The 20,486-nt window shown below is 46.2% G+C and overlaps 1 protein-coding gene across 2 annotated transcripts; it reads left to right on the top strand.

Moving 5' to 3' along the window:
* The first annotated feature begins 570 nt into the window (after positions 1-570).
* Positions 571-6,692, top strand: LOC128322055 (procollagen galactosyltransferase 2-like). Of its 2 annotated transcripts, XR_008305498.1 has the most exons (3): positions 571-2,827; positions 3,229-3,467; positions 5,542-6,692. XR_008305498.1 is itself a non-coding variant. In XM_053242748.1 (2 exons), the coding sequence occupies exons 1-2, from the start codon at positions 3,376-3,378 to the stop codon at positions 5,816-5,818; spliced, it is 369 nt and encodes a 122-aa protein (XP_053098723.1). In that variant the 5' UTR covers positions 3,106-3,375; the 3' UTR covers positions 5,819-6,692. The 2 variants fall into 2 exon arrangements, 1 of the variants encoding a protein (XP_053098723.1); XM_053242748.1 differs by lacking the exon at positions 571-2,827 and having other exon boundaries at positions 3,106-3,467.
* Positions 6,693-20,486: the final 13,794 nt, after the last annotated feature.

Genomic DNA, 20,486 nt, shown 5'->3' with positions numbered 1-20,486 from the left:
AACTGGCCCGGTTCTGTTGGAGGTCGGTCCGGTCTCAAACCCAACCGGGCCCGACGGTTCCGTGCACACCTATGCAAAACACTGCAAGGCCTTTTTGAGCCTGACACACCAATCCACAGAGGAAGCTTCCTGCTACCTTTCTGCTTAATTCTTCAGCTCTGGTCTTGCTGCCTTCCATTCTACCTCCACTGAGGACAGGTATTCAGCCACTTCGCTGCATTGGGCATGACTGGATTGTTGTTCAGTTGTTCTAAATGCAGCAGAATTAACTGTCCTTATACGAGGATTCCTGATTCTGGTCAACATGACAGCCTGCTTTGGATTTCCCTCCTTCCAGTCAGTGGAAACACCAGATCAGTGACTAATACAGATACCCAGAGCTGCTGAGGACATCTGAATGCATGAAGCCGCTTTCTTCTGAACATTAGAAAGCTACCTTATACAAGCCAGACCATTGGTCCATCCATATCTATCTGTATATATAATTCTCTAAGGCGTACCCATGGCTAATCCCATTTGTGGCAGCTCTCGCGAGAGTTCACAAGCAGAAGCCTATGAGAGCAGAAGCACCATGGTGATTGGGCAGTGGGGATTCTATATGCAGATAGAGTGCAGGAGCCTGTGATGGTTAAGGTCAGTTGGAAAATATAGACAGATAGATAGATAGATAGATAGATAGATAGATAGATAGATAGATGGCAGGGGTCTGCAAAGATTGGGGTCATGAGGGAGGAAAGAGCCCCTTCAGGAGATGGAGGCTGCCACTGTGTGAATTAGATGAGGAAACAAGATGAACAAGATCTGTTAACTCAAGGAGGGAGAGGGAGGAAGAGAAGAAAGACAGAAGAGTGAGTGGAGGAGAGAGAGAGAGAAAAAGAGAGGAGGGGAAGAGAGAAAGAAGGAAGGGCGAGCAATGGGCCTGAGCCTGTCAGCGGCCTGTGGGGAACGAGCAGCCATGGTGGTGGTGACAGCAAGGAAGGGCCCAGTCAACCACTGCTGCTGTTTGGGGCTACCGAGGCAATTGGCGGAGGAGGCAGGCAGGCAAGGGACGGGCCCGGGCCTGTCAGCAGCCTGAGGGGAATGAGCGGTCATGGCAGTGGCAGCAGTGAGGAAGGGCCCAGTCAACCACTTCTGCTGCTGCTCCTGTTTGGAGGAGCAGTAGCGGGCCTTGGATGCAAGTGAGAAGGTCTCTGGGAATAGGGGGCTGCAGCTTGCCAATAGGCGCCACAATGCTTCAGCCATGACCAAGAAGGTTGAGGGGGATGAAGTAAAGGGACGGAGGAGTGACCAAGAGAGGTGAGGGGGATGGAAGCAATGGGATGCAGGAGGAGGAGCAGGAGTGCGACTCAGGAGAGGGTGGAGAGATACCAGGGATTGAACCAGAGGCCTTCTGCATGCAAAACATGTACTCTGCTACGTCTTAGTTTTACATAATCTAAACTTGTGTGTGTAAGAGCAGAATGTGCCTTCAACTTATTTGGGGATAAGGCATGTCTCAGAACTTTGGGAAATATTAATTTAAGGTGAAACTGGTTGGTGCAAAATGAGTCATGTTGACTTTCTCAGATGGTTCACATCTTGCTCTAGAGAAGAACTTGTGTACTCGAACAGATCAGAACCTCGTTATGTTCTTATGAGTTGTAGTCAACAACATCTGGAAACCCCTGTTAGCGGGAACACTGCTTATAGGTATAATTCACTAGAAGAGTGGAGCACTGTTATGCTTTTGTGCAGCCCTTTAAAATGGGATTTGCATTAAAGAGCTTTATTGGTGTATTCAGTGTCTGGTCAGCTTCCCTTAACAGATATGCTGCAGTTTCAATATATATGCCATGGAAAATATTCTGAAGATAGTTAAATGTTTCTAAAGCTTTCTATGGCTGCACAAGCGATCATTGTATTCAAGAGGATACTGATGGCAGGTCTCTGTGCTGCTGTCTCAGAGGGAAGTAGCAACTACCTTCTGATGTGCTCTTGGGTGGCCTCAAGGCTTCTGTTGAAAACTGAGCTTCTCAGGGTTCTGTGTAGGGGGTGTGTGAGTAAATCCAAGGCTACGTGGGGCAAATTTGTCTTGTTCGATTTCAATGGCTGAAGAGGAAGGAATGACTTGCAGCAAAATGGTGGGTCACACAGATCACTAAGGGAAATTTCATGAAGAGCCCTGGCATGAGGGAAGCAAACCTAGAGTAGTGATCTGGATAAGATTTGGCAATATGCAGACACTGGCATTCTCTTACAAGTATTCTGCAAATGCTGTTGAATTTTGCTTCAGTGGGCAGATTCTGTGAGTTTCAGATAGCCCTCTATCCCTTGTGTTACAAGGCAAAGTGCAATGAACTTGTGTCACCTCCTACTATTTCTGGGTCCATACATATGCTGGAATGAACTGGTAGAATGGACTGTACCTCTTTCGTCTGTGAGTGGAAGTATTTCTTTTGAGTGTCTCCCCATGTTTCCAGGGGGGTGGGTTGCTGGGGAAGCATGCTGCAAGCAGAAAGCTAGAACATTAAGGCAAAAGGCCCTAATTTGTCAGCTGCGCTAGTTTTCTATTCTAGAGAGTTCTTGACATTGGGCAGCAATTCATCACCTCATTTCCCTCCATGTATAAACTAGGCCAAGATACTGAGATGTGCATCTGTCACTGAAGTATGCATCTGTCACTGGTTTTTTGTTTGTTTGTTTGTTTGTTTCCAGGGCACTAAATACGAGCCAGCTGAAAGCCCTCAACACTGACATGCTTCCTGGCTACCAGGATCCTTACTCCTCAAGGGTTTTGACCAGAGGGGAGATTGGATGCTTTCTTAGCCACTACTATATCTGGAAGGAGGTGAGGTTTGTCACTGACCTATTGTACAAGGGGGTTCTTTAGTTTCCCTTTTCTTTCTTCTGCAAGGCCTTGAAAGAGACCTTGAAAGAGTAGCATTTCTAGTAGCGGCCGAAAAGTTGAGCATTGTGCTTTGTGAATCACTTCCCCGGAAGATGAGTTCCACTCGAAATGTGTTGGGACCTCTCTTTTAATAAACTGCCAGTGTGCCGTTCCTGTTTTCTTCCTTTTAGCCTTTAAACCAGACAAGGAGGGAGCTAGTCAGATATCAGTGGGGAAGGTAGTTCGAAGTTGTTGCGCTGTCACCAAGAAGATCTCCCAAACTACTCCTGAATGTCTTGCAGCAACTGGTAGGTGTCATTAGTAAAGTCTATTCCAGTGACTTATCTTACTGTTTCTTTAAGGTGGTAGACAGAGAGATGGAGAAGACCCTCGTCATTGAAGATGACGTGTGCTTTGAGCATCCGTTCAAGAGGAAGCTCACAAAGTTGATGGAAGATATTGAGAGAGCCCAGCTTGACTGGGACCTCATGTAATTAGCAGTCCACCTCATGTTGCCTGCTGAAGGTCTCCCTTCTGTGGAGCTTAGGAGTGGTCTACAGGCATGCTTGCAAGAGCTGGCACTGGCAGCCCAAATACTGAGGTAGGAGAAAGAGTAACTGGAAGGCCTAGGAATTGCCCAGCATGGCATTACAGTGGAGAAATTGAGTAGGCCTTTGGGGGTCTCATTGAGATGCACTCTGAATGGATTGTGCTTGACTTAATGTGATTTGCAAAGGAGCAATGCATCTTGGGAACACTGGCCAACTTGGTTTGCATACCTGTGCAGAAGATCACAATTAAATGTGGTAATTGGATTCTACTGCCTGGATTGAAAAAGGGATGAGATCAGTGCCTGATGCAAGCAAGAATCTATAATTACCAGTGCGCGCTCTCTCTCTGTGTCTTGCATCTGCAAAAGTTGTTGGGATTTCTCTCTGGTAAGAGAATCCCTTTTTCATTATAGCAGAGTGCACAGAGGCACAACACAGTGGGATTTAGTTAAGGCATGCGTGTATGCTGAGAGTAAAGTAACTTGGAGCCAGTTCATAGTTTCAAATCAATATATATGGCATTTATTAAAGAACTCCATTCTAGATAGGAAAGTGAGGAGTTAGGATCTCTAATCTAGCTAGCTACCGTAGCTGGATGCAGATGGATTCTGCATCTCTGCACACATGGTGCAGGGAGAGGAGCTTGCAAGGTAGAAGGAACAGGAAGAGAAAGGGGAGAGAGGAAGGAAGTGGCTGGAAGGAACTCCCTAAGATTAGCAATCTACATTCCAAAGGGATAGTGTCAGAGCAGTAGAGAGGGGGTGACCAATGTCTTGACTCTCTAGCCCTCTGACTCACTAGTCTGTCCTCCTATGTCACTGAGACAAGAGACTGTGCAAAGACCTTCACTTCCAACAAAAGTTTACCTTTAGAGTCTCTAAGAATTACTTCTCCGTAGAGGAACTCTCTCTCTCTCTCTCTCTCTCTCTCTCTCTCTCTCTCTCTCTCTCTCACACACACACACACACACACTCTCTCTCTCTCTCTCTCTTCTGCATAAGTTATTAATCTGGATGTGTCTCCCAATTGCTAGAAAGCAAGGCAAGAATAGTTAAATCATATAGAGATGCAGCCTCTTCTGTAGGTAGGTATTCATGTTTCATTTCATTTTTTCTTGTAACATACCCTTTCTAGAGATGCAAAAGTCCTGGACACTTTTGAAGGCAGGTTTTCTTTGCGGTTTGAGTTTTCTTGCTTCATTATTTCAAATTTTTAAAGCAGAATGTGAATTTCTCTTTCTTTCTCTCTCTCACTCACACACACACACCCCATCTTTGTGCATTAGTGTTAACTGTGCATGCCAGTTTGTTATATATCTCACTTTTCATCTTGGAAAGCTGAGAGTAGCTTGGTTGAAGCTCCCAGAGCTCTTCTATTCGGGCATGACTGAGGTCTTCTCTTGGTTAGATTCAACACATGCTTACAGCTTCAGGTGCTTGCAGACCATTCCCTGTGATACATATGTGACTAGAATGTCATGGACATGGCAGCATTTTGCTTCTTTTCTTTCTAGTTACATTGGTCAGAAACGGATGCAGATGTAGCACCCTGAGAAGGCTGTTCCCAACGTCATGAATCTTGTGGAAGCTGATTACTCTTACTGGACACTGGGTTATGCCATCGCCTTGCAGGGGGCTCAGAAACTGATTGGGGCTCTAGGCTCCAAGTTCCCTCCCTGGCAACTCTAAGATAGGGCTGAGAGAGATTCCTGCCTGCAACCTTGGAGAGCCAGTCTGTGTAGACAATACTGAGCGAGATGGACCTATAGTCTGACTCAGTATATGGCAGCTTCCTATGTTCCTAGATTCCTATATATGTGTATAGAGTATAAAGCTCTACACAGACGTTATCCCAGTAACCCTTATAACAACTTTGGACAGTAGGTTGGTATAATTATCCCCCTGTAACTGGGGTAGATGGGGGTTCAGAGAAAAAAGCTTGCTTAAGGGTGTTTAATGAGTAGAGGTTCACAGTAGAGGTAAGATTTGGGGGAGGACCATGTGGTCCTTTAGCCACTACGCTGCCCAAGCTCCCCATCAAATGCATACAATTTCACAATGTGCTGTTAAAGTACCCCCTTTCCAAACTGTAGCTATGTTCATGTTGGTTTCCTCCTCTCTTTAGTGCCAAGTACATGAAATATTATGAAACCAGGGACCTGAAAGCCTTCTCGCCGGAGCCTCTGCTGGTCTATCCAACCCACTACACTGGGCAGCCAGGTTACCTCAGTGACACAGAGACCTCCACAATCTGGGACAATGAGACTGTGTCCACTGACTGGGACAGAACGCTGTCTCGAAAAACGCAGCAGCAGGGCCAGATCCACACAGATGCCCAGAACAAAGATGCCTTGCCACCTCAGCCCTCTCTCAACCCATCCTCTGCGAGAGACGAACTATGACTGCTCACTTGGCCATGGTGCCCTGACAATATCGGCAGCAAGAGCTGAACATGCCTTGTGCTCCATCTTTTGGTCTAGGAACCTTCAGAGATATCAGTGTGCTGTGTGAACTGGGAAACAAGTCAATGGGGTCTGACTGCCTGCAAGTAAAAGAATAGTATGGGGAATTCATCAGCCTGAGTGGATCAGGCTGGGAGACTTTGGAGAAATGTATTGACGGCAAGCCACATTTTTGGCTCAAGATATTTTGGTGCTGCACGGTATCTCTGATGACTTCCTGGAAGACTTTACAGAGCAGCATGTTTCTGCTGAGAAAGGTTCCTTGAATGATGACTTTCTACAGATCAATGTGTAGAATTACTGTATTTATAAAGATTAATATATGCAGGGATTAGGAGAGGTGCACAGGATTTTTCAAGTTTTGATTGCTGCTGCTGAACATGAATTGTTGCTAGTTTTGTGCTGTCAACCATATTCTTTGAGAGGAGTAAAAGGAAGGGGACCTTGTTTTCTTTTTCAAAGGGACAATCAAAAATTATCTCCCCTCTCTCCCTATCAGAGACCCTAGTCGATCTCTGTGATGTCAGTTCTGTGAGTCACTAAAGGCTTGGCTCCTTCCTGGAGTCAAATCAAAACTACAAGGACTGGTGGTCGTTTCTAAGAATATTACAACTTGCAGTTTACAGAGCGCTTTACAGTTCACAGTCTTTCTTACCGTCAGCATAACCCTTTGGGGATAGGTCACTGTTGTTCCCATTTTATAGATGGTGAAGTGATGTTGAGAGGCTTAGAGCTGGGTCACACATGTTCTTATTAAGTATCAAGTGGTGATTTGCATGTGTGACAGATTAACTCCCACAGGCAGAACTTTCCCATCTCCTCCAACACGTTGGTTCACACATTCAACTGCAAGTCATCAAGTGATGTATCCATATGTGTGGAGAGGCCCCTTGGACTCAGCAGCAATTTTAACCCGGCTCTTCCAGATCAGTTATCCCCTAGACTGTCCTAGCCCTGGCTGAGGTCCTGTGATAATCCCATCTTCCCTTGAAAGCATTTGTGTCTGGCTCCCAGACTTTGCAATCCCCAGGCTTGGGCACAGATGCCGCCTTAAAAACTAACCGTTGTGTCTGATTATCTCTCAATGTGTCAACCAGTTCCCCACGACACAGTTGTCACTCTAACAGATCTGTTTCTCTCTCCATTTATCCTGTTTTGTTTTCCCCCCAAATTCAATTTTTATTGATTTTAACAATAGTAATATTGTCATTCATTACAAATACACAAAAGTGGACTTCCCGCACACATCTCTTTGTGAATCATCAGTTATAAAGTTTACCCTCGCTATAATAATAATTCAAAACATAAATTTAAAGCCTTACAAACACAGTTAATCTACCCAACCTGCGGTTTTTTACTACATTTCAAACCCTGCTGTAAAGTCCATAGTAGGAAAATAGTTCTTTAGATAAAACAAGAATGGTTTCCAATCTTCTTTAAAACATTCCAAATTTTGATCTCTTATCAGTGTTGTAAGTTTTGCCATCTCCGCATATCCATTTATCCTGTTTTTGATTGAGACAAAACAGGGACTGTAAACTGGCCTGCCCATGCTGCTTCTTCAGTGTCTTGTGTTTTTTAGTACAGATGTCTCTCACCTCATTAACAGATTCATCCAAAAAAGGTGCATCCAAAAAAACGCACTTTCTTTGCTTAACTTTTAAAGAGAAAGCATAAAAATGCTGATAAGAGCAGACAGCCCTCCTTTCAAAGTTATACCAAGAAAAAACCCCCAATGCCGAGCTTGCTGGTTATTATTTTGACAGTTTGGGGTTTGAACTGAACTCAGGGCCAGTCCTTGGATCAACAGTGAACCTGGGTGAGGAGTGGTTAGTTGATCAGTGTGGCCTAGCTGTGTGACTAGAGCAAGGCCAGCCTGGTGACCGCCTGGCTTGGCCACCCTTAAGGCCAGCCTGGACTGGACTGAAGGCACTGTGTGTTCTCCCCCTCCCCTCTTATGTGACAACCAGGCTTCTCTGTTTGGGGATGAACTGTGATATGCTCTCTACTGGGTAATATCTCAATACTCTAAGCCCCGTGTAAAAAGAGAATGCACTGTTAGGCTGCCAGTGGCGGTGGGCTCACCACCGAAGGGGCGACACCAAACAGGGTCGCCCCTTTGGGGAGCAACAAGGGCGAGGGCCATCCCCCCTGGTTCAGTATCTTTGTGCTGGGGGGAAATGAGTCTGGCCTGGTTAGGATTGTTTTCATCATTTTGAGTCTGTCTAGAGATGGGGATATGCAGGGGCACGTCCACTGATCTCAGGGCGACTATTCCAGTGGTGATGGGGAATAGAAGAAGTTACATTGGCAGGTCAGCCGGCCGTTACAGGGGAAGGGAAACCAGAAACTTAATAGCTGTTTCCCCTTCCGGCTGCCCTGTCAGCTCTTTGACCTTGGGGAGCAGTGTCAACTACCTGCAGAGCCTTGACTTGCTCCTCTTTAACGCCAGGTCAGTCCAAAATAAATCAGAAGTAATCCGTGATTTGATCATGGATGAAGGGGCTGACCTGGTGTGTATTACAGAGACTTGGTTGGGGGAGACTGGTGGCCCAGTTTGGGCCCAGCTTCTCCCTCCAGGATACTCTGTTGAGGAGCAGGTTAGGGAATGTGGGTGGGGTGGTGGAGTGGCTGTGGTCTTTAAGGATAATACCTCCCTTACCAGAATCCCTGTTGGAACGTCTGATCATATCGAGTGTGTGTACTTGTGCTTGGGGACCAGAGATAGATTGGGACTCCTGTTGGTGTACTGATCACCCCACTGCCCAACAGAGTCCCTAACTGAGCTTGCGGACCTAGTCTCGGATTTGGTGTTGGAGTGCCCCAGGCTTGTGGTGCTGGGAGACTTCAACGTCCACTTCGGGACCGGACTGTCTGGAGCAGCTCAGGAATTCATAGTGGCTATGACAACTATGGGCCTATCCCAAGTGGTCTCCGGGCCGACACATACTGCTGGTCACACGCTTGATCTGGTCTTTCACTCTGATCAGGGTGGTGTTCCGTGGGTGGGTACTCCTATGATTTCCCCCCCCATTGTCATGGACGGACCACCATCTGCTTAAGGTTGGACTTACAGTTATGTCCCACCTCTGCAAGGGTGAGGGGCCTATTACAATGGCCCGTCCAAGAAGGTTATTGGATCCAATACGATTCCAAGAAGCCTTGGTTGGATTTAATGTTTATTTATTTATTTATTATTTTATTATTTATTTAGCACATTTTTATGCTGCCCTAACCCAAGGTCTCAGGGCGGTTAACAACAAACAAATACTAAAAACAATTTAAAACAAATAATAAACAATCAAAAGTTTAAAAAATTAAAAGTTAAAAAGCTAAAAAGCTTGGGTAAAAAGATAAGTCTTTAGACCCCTTTTAAAAGCCACTAGAGATGGGGAGAGTCTTATTCCCACAGGAAGTGCGTTCCAAAGTCTTGGAGTGACAACAGAGAAGGCCCGTCTCTGGGTGGTCACCAAACGACATGAAGGTAGCCACAGACGGGCCTCCCCTGATGAACGTAGTGGGTGATTGGGATCATGCAGAAGAAGATGCTCTCTTAAGTACTGTGGGCCTAAGCTGTTTAGGGCTTTATAGGTTATAACCAGCTCTTTGTATTTTGCCCGGAAACCTATCGGCAGCCAGTGCAACTCCTGTAATATAGGAGTAATAAGGTCTCTTCGAGATGACCCGGAGACCAACATGGCTGCCGCGTTCTGTACTAATTGTAGTTTCTGGACTACGTACAAAGGCAGCCCCACATAGAGCGCATTAAAGTAATCAAGTCTGGAGGTTACCAGCAAGTGTACTACTGTTTTGAGATCATGAACTTCAAGAAACGGACGCAGCTGGCGTATCAACTGAAGCTGATAGAAGGCGCTTCTGGCCACTGCCTCAACCTGGGAAACCAGGGAGAGGCGTGGATCCAGAAGCACTCCCAGACTGCGTACCTGTTCCTTCTGAGGAAGTGTGACCCCATCTAGAACAGGTAGATCAATATCGCTTCCTGAGTGACGACCGCGCACAATAAGTACCTCCGTCTTGTCTGGATTCAATCTCAGTTTGTTATCCCTCATCCATCCCATTACTGCTTCCAAGCAGGCATTTAGGGAGGATATGCCTTCTCCTGATGATGTTGACATGGAGAAATAGATTTGGGTGTCATCAGCATACTGATAACACCCAGCACCAAATCTCCGGATGCTCTCTCCCAATGGTTTCATGTAGATACTAAAAAGCATTGGAGACAGTATGGAGTCCTGAGGGACCCCATATAAAAGCTCAGATTTTGAAGAGCAGCAGTCTCCAAGCGACACCATCTGGAATCTGCCAGAAAGGTAGGAGCTGAACCACTGCAAAGCAGTGCCACCCACCCCCAACACTCTCAGACGTTCCAGAAGGATACTATGGTCGATAGTATCGAAAGCCGCCGAGAGATCCAAAAGGACCAACAGAGTCACACTTCCTCTGTCCCTTCCCAATTGGAGATCATCCATCAGGCCGACCAAGGCAGTTTCCACCCCATAGCCCGCCCGAAAACCAGTTTGAAATGGGTCTAGATAATCAGTTTCCTCCAAGACCGCCTGGAGCTGGGAGGCCACCACCCTCTAAATCACCTTGCCCAACCATGGGAGGTTGGAGATAGGCCTGTAGCTATTAAACTCTGAGGGGTCCAAGGCAGGCTTCTTAAGAATAGGTCTAATAATTGCCTCCTTTAAACAAGGAGGCATCCTGCCCTCCCTCAGAGAGGTATTTATAATTGCCACCAGGCTCTCCACAACAACCTGTTGGCTCAGCCGATGATCCGATTGAGCGATGTTGGCTCAGCTGAAGATCCGATTGATGCCCTGGTGGAAAATTGGAGTAGTCAACTTACCAGGGCAGTAGACGTGATCACTCCTAAGCGTCCTCTCTGACTTGCTTCAAAAATGGCTCCTTGGTATACGGAAGATCTGTGGGAGCTGAAGCAGCAAGGTAGACGAATGGAACGCAAGTGGAGGAAGACTCGACTCAAATCCAACAGATTACAACATAGAGTGCACTTAAAGATCTATGCTCTGGCTATACGTGCAGCAAAGAAGCGATTCTTTTCTGCCTGCATTGCTTCTGCAAACTCACATCCAGCAGAGCTTCTTAGGGTTGTGAGGGGGCTAGTAGGACCCCCTGCTCCCTTGAATCAAAATTTGGATCTATCAGTTGCCCACTGTGATGCTTTTAATGAGTTTTCATGGACAAAATCTCTCATATTCTGGCCGATTTAGACCTCGACTCCACAGTTAGTGCAGTATCAGATGCAGAGGTATCCAGCAACTCCTCTTGTATGGTTAAACTGGATCAGTTTCAGTTTGTGACTCCTGAGGACCTGGACAAGCTGCTTGGAGTGGTGCGTCCTACCACCTGTCTACTTGATCCTTGCCTGACGTGGCTTACACTATCTGGCAGGGAGGTTGTTGTGGAGGGTTTGGCGGCAATTATTAATGCCTCTCTGAGGGAGGGCAGGATGTCCCCTTGTTTAAAGGAGGTAATTATTAGACCTATTCTTAAGAAGCCTGTCTTGGATTCCTCAGAGTTTAATAACTACAGGCTTGTCTCCAACCTCCCATTGTTGGGTAAGGTGATTGAGAAGGTGGTGGCCTCCGAGCTCCTGGCGGTCTTGGAAGAAACTGACTATCTAGACCCATTTCAAACTGGTTTTCGGGTGGGCTATGGGGTGGAGACTGCCTTGGTCAACCTGATGGATGATCTCCAATTAGGACTTGACAGAGGAAGTGTGCCTCTGTTGGTCCTTTTGGATCTCTCGGCAGCTTTCGATATTATCAACCATAGTATCCTTCTGGAAAGTCTAAGGGAGTTAGGTATAGGAGGCACTGCTTTGCGGTGGTTTCACTCCTATCTCTCAGGCAGATTCCAGATGGAGACTGTTGCTCTTCAAAACTTGAGCTTTTCTATGGGGTCCCTCAGGGCTCTATATTGTCTCCAATGCTTTTTAGCATCTACATGAAACCGCTGAGAGAGATCATCAGGGGATTTGGAGCTGGATGCTATCAGTTTGCTGATGAAACCCAAATCTATTTCTCCATGTCAACTTCATCAGAAGAAGGCATATCCTCCCTGAATGCCTGCCTGGAGGCGATAATGGGCTGGATGAGGGATAACAAACTGAGACTGAATCCAGACAAGACAGAAGTACTTTTTGTGTGGGGTCGTTACTAGGGAAACGATATTGACCTCCCTGTTCTAGATGGGGTCACCCTTCCTCAGAAGGAACAGGTATGCAGTTTGGGAGTGCTTCTGGATTCACGCCTCTCCCTGGTTTCTCAGGTTGAGGCAGTGGCCAGAAGTGCTTTTTATCAGCTTCAGTTGATACGCCAGCTGCGTCCGTTTCTTGAGATTCATGATCTCAGAACAGTAGTACATTTTCTGGTAAATCCAGTCTTGATTACTGCAATGCGCTCTATGTGGGTCTGCCTTTGTACATAGTCCAGAAACTACAATTAGTACAGAACACGGCAGCCAGGTTGGTCTCCGGGTCATCTAGAAGAGACCATATTACTCCTTTATTACAGGAGTTACACTGGCTGCCGATAGGTTTCCGGGCAAAATACAAAGTGCTGGTTATAACCTATAAAGCCCTAAACAGCTTAGGCCCATGGTATTTAAGAGAGTGTCTTGTTCTGCACGATCCCCATTGTCCACTGCGTTCATCAGGGGAGGCCTGTCTGTGGCTACCTTCAAGTCGTTTGGTGGCCACTCAGGGACGGGCCTTCTCAATTGTCACTCCAAGACTTTGAAATACACTTCCTGCTGATATAAGACTCTCCCCATCTCTAGCGGTTTTTAAAAGATCCTTGAAGACTCATTTTTTTAACCAGGCCTTTTAGCTTTTGCAATTTTAAATTTTGTAAATTGTTCTTGTTTTAGGCAGTTTTGGGAGTTTGGGGAGTTTTAATTGATTTTAATGTTTTATTTAGTTGTATTGTTTTATTATTGTGAACCGCCCCGATACTTTGGTTTGGGGCGGTATAAAAATCCATTAAATAAATAATAAATAAATAAATAAGTCAAGTGATCACTTACTTCTAAGATTAGGTTTAGCTCACATAGACTTCACAGTTGGATGAGAAGATAATTTTTGCAGCAATTTAGAAAACAACGACGACGACACAAAGTAAGAATCTGTGTGCCTTTTTAAAAATCTGCTGTAGATGCTGTACATAGGAATTGTTGTTCTTAGATGGAATAATTGCAGGATCATATTATGCTCTTTCCCCAAAAGGGATGTGTTGCTGCTTATCAGCTGGACTGATAATATATAGCAGTGGGTGCAAATCAACTCAGCCGCATCTTAGTGCCGTGGGGTGGTATGATGGGTGGGGGGAGGCTGAAAACGAGCACCCCATGGGACCACATTCTTCCTTCAGGGAGGTTCAGTTCTCCCCTCACCCAGCAAATACTTGACTCTCAGAGTACCATCTGCTTGTCTCATTCTTCTGCTGCTTCGGACTCTTCAGCATGCCCCACACATGAATGAGAGAACAAACCCGGGTTTAACAGCTGCTGGAACTGCTTTGGCACCCTCCTTGCGAAAGCCAGGCCTGCTGAAGCAGGCACGCTCCCTTCTACGAGGAATAAAGTCACACATTCTCCTCCATCCCTCGTATCCTGTCTTTCTGTCCTCATGAAATCCAAGGTGGCACTCACACAGAGCTCCCAGGTGTCCCGAGCAGGCTGGAAGAAGCAATTTTGGAGTCTACTGCAAAATAAGATTTTGAGGCCCCTCTGTCAACAAAATGTTGTTGCCACACCACAACCCCCCTGCTTCAGGGTCAGTAGGCAGTCCCCACAGCCACTCTCACCCTGATAGCTATGCCCCATATAGCCACACCCCACTTAAATACAGGTGGACTTTCTTATTTGCGGATTTGTTATCCGTGGTTTTGCATATCTACAGTTGGGGAAAATGACACCTGACCTTGGCATATGCAGAAAATAATAATAAAGCATGCTGACCTCATGTATCCGTGGGTTGGGGTTGGCCAGAAATGACCATGAAGATCATTTCCAGCCACCATTTTCGGAATCGGAGCCACAAAATGGCTCTCAAACAAAATAAAAGAACATGCAATTTTTGGCCTCTTTTCAGCCATTGGGGGGCACAGCATGACTCGGGGGAGGGGCAGCAGAGCAAGGTAAGAAGCCCCATGAAAATGGCCAATTTTCAGCCATTTGGGGCCAGTTTGGAGGCACAGCACAACTTGCGGAGCAAGTTAAGGAGCTCTCCCCCTGCGAAAATCTGCTGAAAAGGGCCAAACCAGGAACCTAACCTCCACAATCCCATAGGGATAAATGATTCGATATTTGTGGTTTCCATATCCGCAGTACAGCCGTGGAACAGAACCCCACAAATACTGAGTTCCACCTGTAGATGCAATAATTCTGGGGCTTCTGTTACAGGAAGTCAAGGATAGTTTCCCAATCCTACAAAACTTGGACCTCATGAAGTTATTCACCACATACTGACCTGAGGAACACAGGAAGCTGCCTTATTCTAGGCCAGACCATTGGTCCATCTTTCTCAGTAGTGTCTACTCAGACTAGCAGCAACTCTCCAGGGTTTTTCAAACAGAAGATGTTCCCTCCCCTCCCCTCCCTGGAGTGGAGCTGCCAGGGAGTGGACTTGGGACCTTTTGCTTGTTTGTAGCAGAAGTCTGTTCACAAGTGGTTCTGTGAATGCTTGAAATTGGGATCCTGCATATAGGGGCCAGTATCTGGTTATCTATTGCAGATGTACCAGATTCTTGCAATTTGTTTGAAAGCAAGTTTCTAGCCCTTATGACAGCAAGGCTGCACTCCAGAGTGCACAGGAAGCACCTGCTGAAGTCTCAGATGCCAGATATCCCTGGCTTGGAGGTGGAACTCCAACAGTCAGCATAGCTCCTGTTACGCTCGTATTCCGGATACGAGCGGAAGTTGCTGACTTCTGGTCATGTCCAGAAGACGAGGGCAACGGGGCGGCAAGGAAGTATGCTGCAGCCCCGACAGGCTGTTAAAAAACCCAACGCCGGCAGGGTGGGGGGAGCGGCGGGAGTACACTCTCCCCCCACTCTTAAAGGGAGACCCCCGCCGCCTTCAAAACGGTGAAACTGCCGGTTCCGTGCACATCCCTACTGGAGAGCTGCTGTGCTGGGGTTGGATAGGGACAATTGCTGTCCCCCTGCATATAAGAGAATCACCACTTTAAAAGGTGCCTCCAAAGTAAAGGAATCCTGCAAAGCCATCCTTATGTTAGTTAGGACAGAGGAAGCAAAACAATATAGAAATGGATGTTCCATCTCCAGAGCCAGACAGCAGACGGCACTGTTGTATCTCCAATGACTAGAAATGCTACCAGATTAAAGAAAAGTATGACTCCATATTGAATACACATGTGTGAAAACACTCCAGACTAGTAGTTCAAGGGCATCTTTTAAAAACTGCTCTATACAGGCTGGCCAGAGCGGGGAGGTATTGGTTTAATTGGAGATTGATTTTCTACTGTGCATCTATTCCTGGAGAGAAAACAATGCACTCAAACCCTAATCCATTTTGTTTTCTGCTTCCTTTCCAGTTTTTCCACCTATGCTGAGAAATTCTCCTGTTCAGGCACCATTTAAATTATCATTTTGCTGGGTCTCTTGTAATATAACTTTCCAGCACTATGCTTACCTTCCCTTTTAATGCTTACAATCCTTTTGGTTCTGTGGTCAGTCTAACCCAGTACTGTTATCCCTTGTTTGACAGCAAGAGCCATAGTCAGGGGCGTAACTAGGTTGGAGTGGGCCCTGAGACAAGATTCTTAAATGGGCCCCCCCGCCGAGAAATTTTTTAATAATAATAATAATTCGATTTCTATACCGCCCTTCCAAAAATGGCTCCGGGTGGTTTACAAAGAGAAAAAGGTGCCTCTTTGCCCAGTTAGCAGGGGACTTTTATTCTCACATTTCTGTCCTCATTCAAAACATACAAAAAACAGATGTACAAAACTGAGCAAATGAGAAGACACTAGAAACACTAATTATTAAAATGGGCCCCTTGCTGCAGATTAGCAAAGGAGACTTTCAACCATGCAGGGTGAGCCTATGTTTGTTTTCTCAGAATTCTGAACCAATGCAGTAAAGTTTGATTCTAGGAGGTTTTTCACAAGAGGCTTTTAAAGCCCTTTAACACACATCTCCTCTGGAATGGAGGTGCTGCATTCACATGTTGGCCAGATTTACCCTAAGGGGAAAAAATATAAAAGCACAACACATGCGTCTCAGTTCTCACTCAGACCTGGGTTGCAAAACAACTTGAACATAAATGTATTTATGAATGAATGAATGAATTAATTAATTAATACATAAATAAATTTGTTCCAGAAGTTTTTGTAATTTCCTGCCATGAAACAAGCCACTTATAGGACATTTTAGAGGGGTTTTTTTAAGCCAGCAAATTTTCCAATCAGTTTTAAATTAAATATTCAGAGACTTCTCAGTCTCCCCCCCCCATCAAAGCCCTATGGCAAGCAGATCCCTATATAGGGGGTGGGGGGAGTGTAACCACAAAAAGGAATTCATATTCTACCTGGCAAAGGCTGAGCTGTCTGGCCTGGGAAGAGGGTCTGCTGCAGAGAGCTATAGTGGCCACTCTGACTGCCAGCCTTCTTCCTGGGGCTTGCCAGCCTACTCGAATTCAGGCTTTACTGAGGCCTACACGGAGGCCTCCCTGGAAGCCCCGCCCACCCGCCGATCAGCTGAGAGGCGGGGAGAAAAGCAGCTTGCCTGCTGCTTTGATTTCCGACCAGGACGACAAGCAGGAGAGAGGGCAAACAGGGCAAGTGGCTGAAGGGTCTTGGGGCTGGGCAGGGGGCAATGGGGAGTCATGTGAGGTGTCTCTGGGGGGCCCCTCAAGGCAGTGGGGCCCCGAGACAACTGCCTCCCCCTGCCTAATGGTAGTTACGCCCCTGGCCATAGTGCTCCTGAATCTCGGCTAAGAGGCCTTTTTTAGTCCTCCTGTCCAAGATTCTTCTGTCTGAGGAAGTTGGAACATAGTCTGCAGGATGCAGCAAGCAGAAGCTAGATTGGAACCTACTGCTTTCTGGTTGATTTTGCAGTAGACCAGCATAGCTTTCTGGCTCCCAGTTTAACAATAGCAACAATAAAAATACTTCCGTTTTCTCTCAGTACATTTAAGCCTGGTCCGTCCAATAGTTCAACTCTAGTTTTAATGACATTAGCATGATTGTGTGAACCCACACAAAGGTGGTTTATGGCCCAAGAAATCTGGGTGGTTTATGGCCCAGACCAAACCAAGAAAGTTGGTTTATGGCCCAGAAATCTGAGATTCCTGCCTTGGTGTTGTTACAGTCCAGGCCTGATTTATATACTAAATATGCTTATTAGCTAGCATACAAAATCAGGTCTGGCTCATAGTGTCACCAAAGTGACCAAGTTCTTTTATATGGTGACCATGTAGGGTCTGGGCACAAGGAAGAAAGGAGATCAAACCACTCCTGAAAGAGTTCAATGGGCTTTATTGAGTATAAAAGACTAACAACATAATCTAGCAAAGCAGAAAGCAGAACACTCTATCAATATCAGCAACAGTATTTCCTAGCCAGCACCAATATTCCACCCAGTGTTCCTAACTACATATGTGTGTGCATTAAATCTTCCTAAAGCCTAATACAATTCAGATACAGGCAGAAAAAGGTGGGGGGGAGGCTGAGGGCTGGTATGGTTTGGGGATCAGAAATTAGTAGGGGGAGAGGTGAAGGGAGCAGGAGAAGGGGAAGGGATGAGGGGATTCCAGGCTTGTTGGAGCAGCATATTTACCAGGATCAGAGACTTGAGAGTGGAGATCTTTTCAGTTGAAGGAGCCAGGCCTTTGGCAGGAGACAGGAGCCTTTTTGCAGTCTGCTCAGATTACGGCTGAGAGCCAGAGCACCATGGCTGGAGAAGTCTTGACTTCTCACTGCGCAGTAGAAGTCACCGACAGCTCCTGTCCATGAACAGAGTTCCTGCTTTGCCCCGTGGCTTAGCAGCAAACTCTGGCATTGCTGTGAGCAAATCTTGCTGTAGGCACAAGAACTGCTGAGCTCTCTGTCCAGTGGCCTCACTCTTTATAGTGTATTTTCCTTTGATCTTTGAATAGAATCTGTTCAAATCTCATCTTTTCCTGGGTCCTCAAAAAGGTGACAACTTGCTGCTACCTTCTGGACAATGTCAGGATATTGCCAGTCCAGAGAGAGATCTGAATCTCATCTTCTGTAAACTGTGCGCTCAGAAGGGAGGGGGGACATTGCCGACAGCAAATCTGCATCTCAGAGCTGCAAATTACATCTTGCCAGTCTGACCCCAAAAAGGTGTTAAAAGTCAAGAGTTAGTGAGAAAATTAGTTGTGAGACAGCAATTACATTATTTCTTGTGTACCTCTATCGAGTGTGTAATTATAACAAGAGAATATTTAAAGTAACATGAAAAGGTGTGTGAGACGTTCAATATATTTGTAGCATCAGTGAGGTAAGAATTAAAGTCTACAGGCATTTTCTTCGTATCCATTTAGCTATGTTGAATCTCTATAGAGAGCAAATGAGTTAATCCTTGGCAAGGATTAGCATGGATCTCTTGTAACAGGAGAGGAACTCAGCCTCTGGCCTCTCCACAGATATTATGAGCCACATTTTAGCATGTGAGTAGCTCAGGCCAAGCCTTTGTGCTTAAGCATTTTACAAAACAATGCTGGATTGCCTCCTGCTCCACAGAGCAGTTGATCTAGTATGCCAGTTCACCTCTTGAGTTCAGGTATTATTTCATTCCTTAATATAAAATGAAATCGGACAAAGGCCTATTTTTCACATACTTCTGAGTTGGTACCTCTGGTTCTGATAAGTTATGGACCGTTCATAATAGTGTGGGTTCACACAATGATGCTGTCAGTAATCCACATTAAATCTAGATTGGAATGATTTGTGAACTAGGCCATTCTTTTCTGATCTGTGGGCAAATTGTGCATCTCTGAGCCTCAATCTTCCCTAGCTATTAAATGCACCTGTATTCTTGAATAGTGACATAACTTGACATTCCACGAAGTTGCAAGCAAACACTATTCTGTGCTGTGGGCAGCTAGCTACAGTGAGGGAAATAAGTATTTGATCCCCTGCTGATTTTGTCCGTTTGCCCTCTGACACAGAAATGACCAGGCTATAATTGGAATGGTAGGTTTATTGTAGCTGTGAGAGACAGAATAACAACAAACAAACCCTCAAAAGCCCAGTGCCCAAAAGTCAGCGATGGATTTGCATTGTAGTGAGGGAAATAAGTATTCGATCCCCTATCAACCAGCAAGATTTCAGGCTCCCAGGTGTCTTTTCACTATATGCAGGTAACGAGCTGAGATGAGGAACACCCTTTGTAAGGGAGTGCTCCTAATCCCATCTTGTTACAGTACCTGTATAAAAGACACCTGTCCATAGAAGCAAGCAATCACTCAGCTTCCAAACTCACCACCATGCCCAAGACCAAAGAGCTGTCGAAGGATGTCAGGGACAAGGTTGTAGACCTGCACAAGGCTGGACTGGGCTACAAGACTATCGCCAAGCAGCTTGGTGAGAAGGTGACTACAGTTGGCACGATAACTCGCAAATGGAAGAAACACAAAATAACTGTCAATCTCCCTCGGTCTGGGGCTCCATGCAAGATCTCACCTCGTGGAGTTGCAATGATCATGAGAACGGTGACAAAGCAGCCCAGAACTACACGGGGGGAACTTGTCAGTGATCTCAGGGCAGCTGGAACCATAGTCACCAAGAAAACAATTGGTAACACACTACGCCGTGAAGGACTGAAATCTTGCAGAGCCCGCAAGGTCCCCCTGCTCAAGGCAGCACATGTACAGGCCCGTCTGCAGTTTGCCAACGCACATCTGAATGATCCAGAGGAGAACTGGGCGAAAGTGTTGTGGTCAGATGAGAACAAAATCGAGCTCTTTGGCATCAACTCAACTCGCCCTGTGTGGAGGAGGAGGAATGCTGCCTATGAGCCAAAGAACCATCCCCACCGTCAAACATGGAGGTGGACACATTATGCTTTGGGGGTGTTTTTCTGCTAAGGGGACAGGACACCTTCACCGCATCGAAGGGACGATGGACAGGACCATGTACCGTCAGATCTTGGGTGAGCACCTCCTTCACTCAGCCAGGGCATTGAGAATGGGTCGTGGATGGGTATTCCAGCATGACAATGACCCAAAACACACAGCCAAGGCAACAAAGGAGTGGCTCAAGAAGAAGCACATGAAGGTCCTGGAGTGGCCCAGCCAGTCTCCAGACCTTAATCCCATAGAAAATCTGTGGAGGGAGCTGAAGGTTCGGGTTGCCAAACATCAGCCTCGAAACCTTTCTGACTTGGAGAGGATCTGCAAAGAGGAGTGGGACAACATCCCTCCTGGGTTGTGTGCAAACCTGGTGGCCAACTACAAGAAACGTCTGACCTCTGTGATTGCCAACAAGGGTTTTGCCACCAAGTACTAAGACATCTTTTGTGAAGGGATCGAATACTTATTTCCCTCACTACAATGCAAATCCATCGCTAACTTT

This window comes from Hemicordylus capensis, chromosome 4 (assembly GCF_027244095.1).
Source record: "Hemicordylus capensis ecotype Gifberg chromosome 4, rHemCap1.1.pri, whole genome shotgun sequence".
In the NCBI taxonomy this organism is placed as follows: domain Eukaryota; kingdom Metazoa; phylum Chordata; class Lepidosauria; order Squamata; family Cordylidae; genus Hemicordylus; species Hemicordylus capensis.
This window is presented reverse-complemented; position numbering and strand designations above follow the sequence as displayed.

Coding starts and splice junctions, on each gene's coding strand:
- LOC128322055 (XM_053242748.1), top strand. CDS start 3,376: ATGTTGCCTGCTGAAGGTCTCCCTTCTGTGGAGCTTAGGAGTGGTCTA. Junction 3,468..5,541: donor CTGGCAGCCCAAATACTGAG/GTAGGAGAAAGA, acceptor TCCTCTCTTTAG/TGCCAAGTACATGAAATATT.